Consider the following 9,280-nt stretch of genomic DNA (forward strand, 5'->3'; position numbering starts at 1 on the left):
CATTATCTTAATCAAACTTTTTTTTTGTAGCCCTTCCTAGTGACTGGAGCAATTCCTTAATTAAAGCTTACCATAGGCAAACATAGGGCCCTATTTTTTTTATACTGTATTATGTCAATAGCATCTTTCCTCTCTGGGAGCAACTTAAAAGGGACCAGTGCTTTAAAAAAAGAATCTCCCATACCCTCTCCTACTACCTACTGTGGGCCTCTGTGGTAGGTATTGGGGTGCAGAAATGATCTCCAGGTGTTCTGCCCCAGCAGCTCCCTGATTTCAAGATGGTGGTAACATAGTAAGTGTCAGCAGATAAAGACCTGCACAGTCCATCGAATCTGCCCAACAAGGTGGCCAGAGTTGACTTTGGCACTCTGCACAGGTTCCACGTTTCCATGATTAAACATTGGTATACTTAATCACTGTCTCTCCCTGCCAATGGGGCAAAGACAGTAGAGGTCTGCCTACCAGTCCTACTTCCCAACTACTGGAGTTATCGTCGAAACCCACCCCAGCCATGATCCTGATCTGTTTTTGCCATTTACAGGACCCAGCCCATAGAAGTCTGCCTGGCATTGGTCTTATTTCTACCACCAGAGGACTGGGGTGTCAGTTTTGAGGAGTGCCTAGGGATCACACCTACCCCTAGGTAGGTATTTACCAGGGAGACCCTGGTAAATACCAGGAGAGGATGCAAGGTGTGTGGCAATTAGGGGAGATTATTTTGTAAAGGAATCACAGGTTAGGAGTCAGGGGAAGAAGTCAATATTGACAAGGGATTGTGTTAGGGATTGGACAGTTGGGATTCAGATGTTGAGAATTTTGACAAGGGATGGGGTTTGTGGGGCAAGTGTTGCTATCATAGACCAGCTCCTTTGATAGATAGCCTGATTTGAGGCCTGCTGCCTTTGTGGTGCATTATTCCTGACTGCAGCAATGCAAAAAGAAAAAAACAAAGATTTACTGCAGATACAGTGGGGGAAATAAGTATTTGATCCCTTGCTGATTTTGTAAGTTTGCCCACTGACAAAGACATGAGCAGCCCATAATTGAAGGGTAGGTTATTGGTAACAGTGAGAGATAGCACATCACAAATTAAATCCGGAAAATCACATTGTGGAAAGTATATGAATTTATTTGCATTCTGCAGAGGGAAATAAGTATTTAATCCCTCTGGCAAACAAGACCTAATACTTGGTGGCAAAACCCTTGTTGGCAAGCACAGCGGTCAGACGTCTTCTGTAGTTGATGATGAGGTTTGCACACATGTCAGGAGGAATTTTGGTCCACTCCTCTTTGCAGATCATCTCTAAATCATTAAGAGTTCTGGGTTGTCGCTTGGCAACTCGCATCTTCAGCTCCCTCCATAAGTTTTCAATGGGATTAAGGTCTGGTGACTGGCTAGGCCACTCCATGACCCTAATGTGCTTCTTCCTGAGCCACTCCTTTGTTGCCTTGGCTGTATGTTTTGGGTCATTGTCGTGCTGGAAGACCCAGCCACGACCCATTTTAAGGCCCTGGCGGAGGGAAGGAGGTTGTCACTCAGAATTGTACGGTACATGGCCCCATCCATTCTCCCATTGATGCGGTGAAGTAGTCCTGTGCCCTTAGCAGAGAAACACCCCCAAAACATAACATTTCCACCTCCATGCTTGACAGTGGGGACGGTGTTCTTTGGGTCATAGGCAGCATTTCTCTTCCTCCAAACACGGCGAGTTGAGTTCATGCCAAAGAGCTCAATTTTTGTCTCATCTGACCACAGCACCTTCTCCCAATCACTCTCGGCATCATCCAGGTGTTCACTGGCAAACTTCAGACGGGCCGTCACATGTGCCTTCCGGAGCAGGGGGACCTTGCGGGCACTGCAGGATTGCAATCCGTTATGTCGTAATGTGTTACCAATGGTTTTCGTGGTGACAGTGGTCCCAGCTGCCTTGAGATCATTGACAAGTTCCCCCCTTGTAGTTGTAGGCTGATTTCTAACCTTCCTCATGATCAAGGATACCCCACGAGGTGAGATTTTGCGTGGAGCCCCAGATCTTTGTCGATTGACAGTCATTTTGTACTTCTTCCATTTTCTTACTATGGCACCAACAGTTGTCTCCTTCTCGCCCAGCGTCTTACTGATGGTTTTGTAGCCCATTCCAGCCTTGTGCAGGTGTATGATCTTGTCCCTGACATCCTTAGACAGCTCCTTGCTCTTGGCCATTTTGTAGAGGTTAGAGTCTGACTGATTCACTGAGTCTGTGGACAGGTGTCTTTCATACAGGTGACCATTGCCGACAGCTGTCTGTCATGCAGGTAACGAGTTGATTTGGAGCATCTACCTGGTCTGTAGGGGCCAGATCTCTTACTGGTTGGTGGGGGATCAAATACTTATTTCCCTCTGCAGAATGCAAATAAATTCATATACTTTCCACAATGTGATTTTCCGGATTTAATTTGTGATGTGCTATCTCTCACTGTTACCAATAACCTACCCTTCAATTATGGGCTGCTCATGTCTTTGTCAGTGGGCAAACTTACAAAATCAGCAAGGGATCAAATACTTATTTCCCCCACTGTAAATGAATCCAACATGGGACTGAGGTACCACAGATAAGTAATTTCCCATGGCACTAGTTTACTGTGGCTTAGTAAATAAAATCCAAAGTTTAAGTACCAAGTCCTGGTATGAAATCAGTGAAGTGTCAAAAGTGTTTAAATGTACATTTTTGCTAATTCCAAAAGGAGAGTAATGTAAAATTGCAAAGCTTTTAAAGTCAAGAACATTAATAAATGTTTATGCTCTCAAAACAACACTATTGGTAAGTCAATGAAAATATCATTTGATGCAAATGGAATAATATAAAAGTATCTAATTTACAAAGCATGCAAAAAAAATAATAAAATAAAAATACAGTGGTGTGCCTTTCTTTAAATGCTAGGATATTGTATTAAGCCAATTTATTTATGTGAAACATTTTAATTCTTTTATTTGTATTTTAGGGAAATGTTAATGTTGCCTAATCTGTAAACCAAAAATGTACAGCTAAAGTATGTTTTTCTCTTTCCAGGATAACATCAACATAGATGAAGCAGCTAGATCATTGGTAGAACATATTCTTTCAAACTACAAAAGCTTCCATGCTGAAGAGAATGATGTGGGCACAGTAAAACTGGACCAGGCAGCTTTGCAGGCAGAGAGTAAATCACAGTGTTGTTAATGCAAATCAGACTATTTCCATGTCTGCCGCAAGACGTTTTTCAGGAGTCGGCTCATCAACGACCAAGACTGCTGCTACGGTGCTGCCTAAGGTTAATTTAGGTTGTGAGGGGAAAGGACTAATTGGGGTCCTTTTTCTTGTTGCTCAAGTTTACATATGATATTTTGGGTTAAATTTTTGTATGTTTGAATTATGCATCTGTGTTTCTTGACAAACTAGACACCAATAGTAAAATAAGGCTTTGCTTTCATTCCTTTAAAAAGAAAAACCATCTTCAGACCTAAACACGTTTTAAAAACTGTTGAGCCTTATGTAAATTCATGACAGGTGAATTGGTTGTGAGGTATCCAAGTACTTGAAAAAAAAAACCCCAGTAACACTCTAGTTTCAAGATTATAAGACATCTTGGGGCATTTTTATGCAAATCATAATGTCATCCAAGCGTATCACTAACTTGGAAGACAGCCACATTGTGACATCAAAATTAAAACTAATAACTTCTCCTCTGATGTAGCAAGATTTAGTGATCAAAACATGTAAAATAAATTTGCTGCAATTATGCTATTAGTTTGGTCGAATGACTGCAGAAGCAGTTTTGATCTAATTTTGTTTCTATACATGTTTTTCTCCATGTGTTGGATTTCAGAATTCTGAGCAGGTGCAAACACTAAAGTTAATAGAATACACATACATAGCATATTTTCAAAGCATTTAGACTTGCAAAGTTCCATAGTAACCTATGGAACTTTGTAAGTCTAATTGCTTTGAAAATGAGCTCCTATATAGTGTGTGAAAACTGATATCCTTACTGACTTGGAAGATTCTGAAGATTGACAGTGACCTGGAGGGACTGAGCCTTTTTCCTCTTTGCAGAGATTCAGAAACAGCCCAAGATGATCTACATGAAATGATTTGGTGATCTCAGTTCAGTTCTTATGAAACATGTTCACATCACAAGAAATACTATTTGCTATCACAATTCAGCATTAATTGGTATCTTGTAGGCACTCTGAGCATAAGTCAAAAGGTTTCTCAGGCATAGACTAAATGACCCTCTTGTTCTTCGAGATGTCTCCTCCTGGGCAGGATCTGAAACACACAGGGTAATTGTTCAGAAGCTTGCACTCCCACTGCCTATGCTGCAACCATTCTGTGAATAAGTAGAGAGGACTTCAGTTTCTAGTGCTGTCCATCAGGCACCTTTCACAAGCACTATGTTCACCAAGGAAAAGAATGCACCAATTAAAGTATTGTAATTGTTTTGTAGAACAAGTTTTAATGAACATGTTGGTACTGTTACCTAGTCCATTTTTGCCTTTTGAAGCTCCACCCTAATTAGGAATATAGGATGTCACAGGTAATTTCCTCACACTGATCTTGCACAGTAGTAGGTCTATTTTCAAAACCTCAGACACTCCATATCAAGCAATTACTGTTAGCATGCAAATATGTTCATTTCTTAGTTGTTTAATTACCTAACAGGAAATCAGCCGATGTAACTGTCAAAACTAGCATCTTAAAAAGGAATAGATTTCTAATTAGCGGTTGAAACTGGATTCCAACACGAACCCTGCATACACTGAAATTGCCACCTTTTGAAATGATTGTACTGCACATCTTCAACAAGTTCTATAGAGGTGAAACAGCTATTTGTAAACTATACTTTTATATCACGTATATTTCAGTAATCTTTTTTTTTATGAAATATATTCTTCAGTTCTAATACTGTGTATGTTTAATGAAACAATGTTTAGAGGTACGGTAGAAATAAAGCTTTCACACAAGTTGAAGATCAAGCTTTTTTATTGGACTGACTTAGTAGGTTCATAATAAGCTTCCTAAGCTGTCCTCCTTTCATTAGATAAATGCAGACTCTGAACAGTATCAATAAACACAAACATATATCTTAATACCATTGAGTCGTTAAAAAAACCCAATTCAATATTGCCAAGGGGCATAATTGCATGCGAGTTATTTTTCAGAGGAGATGTCCAATTTGGTCTGCATTTGCACTGTTTAACAAAGGAAAAATGTTGTGATGTTTTGCCAGGATGTAGTAAATATTGATCTAATAATTCTTGGCTGAAGGAGCTAGAACAAAGTGCCTTGAGTTACAAGGTGGTGAAGACCCAGAATCAGTAGCTTTTATCAGGTGGATCAAATCACCCAAGCATCTTACGGGAAACTGTTTTTAAAATTCCATCAGAAATCTTTCATAAGTGAAATGTCCAATATCATTGTTTCAGGACGGAATCATATAGCTGCTGAACAACAGTGGGAACAACAAAATGTAATGTATTGTGTGTAAAATAGTTTGAGGAAAAGCTTGGTGAGGCTGTAAGGGGAAAAACAGGGAGGTACTATTTTACTCTTTTTTTTTTTCCTGCCTGGTATAATTTAATAGATGGAGAGTGATAGCATTGGGCACATCTGTCTTAACATTTGCTATTTGTGTGCACTAGAGTGATGAACACAATCTTTTCTTGTCAGTACTCATTTGTTGGACCCCATAGTGAGAAATGTTTATTTATTTTATTTATTTATTGAATTTATATCTCGTTTTAATAACAAAGCAGGTTACAAGATAAAAACATTCATAAAAACATAAGACAAGACTTCCGGTGACGTCAGCAACCTCGATGGCAGCCTGAGCTCGCCGCTCCGACTCAGCCCCGCTAAAATCGCTACTTTTTCGCTATATAACCGGCGGACTTTACCGCGAAATGAAGGCAGGAAGAATATACAAGTGGTACTTACAGGAAAGAAATGTCACAAAAATCGAAAATCGCAGACGCCAAAGCAGGAGTACGAGACAGCCTTCGTAATGCTAAAACCGCTAACAGTCATGCGTCATCTCGGGAAGAGGAGGCCTCAGATTTTGATTCGAATCACTCCGACGAAGATACTGGCAACAATAAGAACTCACAATTCACCAAAGTGCTTCGAGAACTCCGCAAAGACTTAGCTCGCATGAAATCAGACATTGTGGAACGCATTGAAAATTTGCGAGGTGAGATCAAGGAAATTGGTAATCGAGTGGAGGATCTTGAAGGTCGGGTGGACGAACACGTGGATCTGATGAACCAAATGAAAGAGAAGGAGGTGGACTTTGCTAATCAAATGGAGGAATTACAATACAAACTTGATGACATCGAGAACAGAGGGAGACGAAATAATTTAAGGTTTCGAGGCATTCCAGAAGCTGGAGATCAAGAAGATGTTCCCAAACTAGTACATGAACTATGTAAGCATATTTTGAAGGGAGATCCAGATCAACAGGTCCCAGAAATTGAACGAGCCCATAGAGCACTAGGCAAGTCGCTCCCTAATAAACCCAGGGACATTGTAGTCCGCTTCTGGAAATACTCAGAGAAAGAACATCTATATGGCCTGGCTAGGCAACAAAAGGATTTGTGCTTTCAAGACACACCTATTTCGGTATTCCAAGACTTATCAGCCTATACTTTACAACAAAGACGAAATATGAAACCGATACTGGAGGTACTGGGACAAAATAACATAAAATACCGATGGGCTTTTCCCTTTGCAGTATGCTTTACTATTACTGGAAAGCTACACAAAGTTCGCTCCCCGGAGGCGGCACAGCAGATTCTGGAGACTACTGTTGACAAGAGAGACAAAGTGCGACAATGGCAACAAGTTTTTAATAAGGCAAAGAAACCACGGCTGACTATGCGCAACACCTGACTGTAATTGTACTCTAAAGTGAGGATGCTGAAAGAGTACACGAAGCCTGACATTTTCTGCTTTATTTCCTTATGTTCTACATTTATGGCGGAGATAAGTCTGTTGGGTATATGGAGGATGTCATGCGGGGCTGGGCGGAGGTGGTGTGGTTGGGTTGTATACTGCGGGGGTTGATCTTGCCAGGAAGCGAGTGAGTAGACTCCTCTGGGGAATTCTGTTTCCGGTGGAAGTTTGCTACTCTACTTATGAAGGGGAAAGGGGTGGAAGGGAGATGGGAGGCTAGGGGGGGATGGGGTCAGGGGAAACGGGAGGGAAGGGTACTACAGTGTCTGCAGATGATATCTAGATATGCAAATGAATTTTCACTATCTTTCTGTTAAGTATACTCTATGGCAGCTACTTTAAAGATTATGACTCTCAATGTCAAAGGCCTAAATGCTCTTAGAAAGCGACAGTTGATTTGGCAAGAGATAAATAGACATAAATCCCAGGTGGTTATGTTGCAAGAAACTCATTTGAAAAGGGCGCATGAATATTTGTTTAGACATGTTTATTACTCTAAGATTTATTTTGCCTCAGATATATCTGATAAGAAACAAAGAGGGGTAGCGATATTGCTCCAGTCTGACCTGCCAATACAAATTCATCAGGTCAAAAGAGATCCAAAGGGCCGATATCTCCTACTCAGGGGGACATTTGAAAATCAGGAGGTTACTCTGGGATCTATATATGGGCCAAATACTAATCAACCATCTTTCTTTCAATTACTTAAGAAACAAATACACACAGTGATGGGAGGTCAGCTTATACTGGGTGGTGATTTCAATGCCACTCTTTGCCCTGAAGTAGATAAATCGGGACGCAACTCTGGTAATGACAAAGTCTTGGCCAAACATTTTAACACTTTTGTTAGGGATATGGGACTTTTTGATTCTTGGAGAGACATGCACCCCACTGAGCGTGATTACTCTTTTTATTCTCCAGTACATTCTACATACTCACGGATTGACTATTTGTTGATTGATAAGCTATTAGGAGATCAACTCACAAAAGTGCATATAAATAATATTACTGTATCTGATCATGCTCCTTGTGTGATACAACTAGATTGGCAGACAGGAAAACAGCGGGTAGGGCACTGGACATTAAATAATGGGCTGTTAAAACAGGAAGCAGTACGTCAGGAGTATGTAAAGGTCCTGAAGGAATACCTGTCTTTTAATGTAACCTCAGGGCCCTCAATTGCTATAGTGTGGGAAGCCCTTAAAGCGGTATCCAGAGGTCACTTTATTAAGGTTGCTGGAAAGCTTAAGAAACAGAGGTTGCAAGCTACCTTGCAGCTGAGAGAGAAAATTGGAATATTAGAAAGTAAACATAAGGCCACAGACTTTCTTAAGATATATAGAGCTTTACAAGCTGCCAGAATACAACTAGAAGCCCTGCTAGCTCAAGACCTTGAGTATATTAACGAAAGACTAAAGCTTCACACATATACCACCAAAAATAAGATAAGCAGGCAGTTAGCTATTAAATTGCGAAAACTAAGAGCAGATCGTAATATTCATCGTATTAAGGGATCCAAAGGAGAAGTGCTCCGAACATCTCTAGAGATTAGAGTCCATTTCAATGAATATTATGCTAAGCTTTATACCGGAGATGGGGATATACAGGAGGAGAGTATTCGATCATACTTGCAAAAAATGGCTCTACCAGCCTTAACACCAGAACAACAACAAATGCTAGATGCCCCTATTGATATGTGTGAGGTCCTAGCAGCTATAAAAACTTTGAAAACCGCCAAATCACAGGGATTGGATGGCTATACGGTTGAATTTTATAAAATATTTGCCCCCTACTTGGCACCTGTGTTGACAGATGTGCTTAATGCTGTAGTGAAAGGAGATAATCTCCCGCCAACTATGAAAGAGGCATGGATTGCAGTGATCCTGAAGCCTAAAAAGGAGATGACTGAATGCTCTTCTTACCGCCCCATCTCTGTACTTAATGTGGATGTTCGCATCTTGGCTAAGGTGTTAGCAAGTAGATTAACAGAAATTCTGCCAACCTTAATACATCCAGATCAGGTGGGGTTTGTTGCTAATAGACAGGCCTTGGACAATATTAGACGAACTCTGAATGCTATGTATATTGCCCGGCAGAGTAAAACACCGTATTGCCTACTGAGTGTGGATGCTGAAAAAGCATTCGATAGGGTGCATTGGCCATTCCTGCACCAGGTTCTACAACAGTTTGGATTTGGTTCTAATTTTAGGAACTGGATTAAAGAACTATACACTCAGCCGAAAGCAGGGGTAAAAATTAATGGGCAGATATCCGCCTTCTTTGAGCTGAATAGAGGGACACGTCAAGGG

At 40.7% G+C, this 9,280-nt stretch overlaps 1 protein-coding gene across 2 annotated transcripts in view; it reads left to right on the forward strand.

Moving 5' to 3' along the window:
- The window catches only part of RAB32 (RAB32, member RAS oncogene family), a 189,847-nt gene extending 186,385 nt beyond the window's left edge, over positions 1 to 3,462 (forward strand). For both annotated transcript variants that reach the window (XM_030198034.1, XM_030198033.1), the window contains exon 3: positions 3,051 to 3,462. In XM_030198034.1, the coding sequence (XP_030053894.1) occupies positions 3,051 to 3,200 (150 nt within the window). In that variant the 3' untranslated portion in view covers positions 3,201 to 3,462. The remainder of the gene's footprint in view (positions 1 to 3,050) is intronic.
- The last annotated feature ends 5,818 nt before the right edge of the window (positions 3,463 to 9,280 follow it).

The sequence above is a fragment of the Microcaecilia unicolor genome, chromosome 3, assembly GCF_901765095.1.
Source record: "Microcaecilia unicolor chromosome 3, aMicUni1.1, whole genome shotgun sequence".
Lineage (NCBI taxonomy): Eukaryota > Metazoa > Chordata > Amphibia > Gymnophiona > Siphonopidae > Microcaecilia > Microcaecilia unicolor.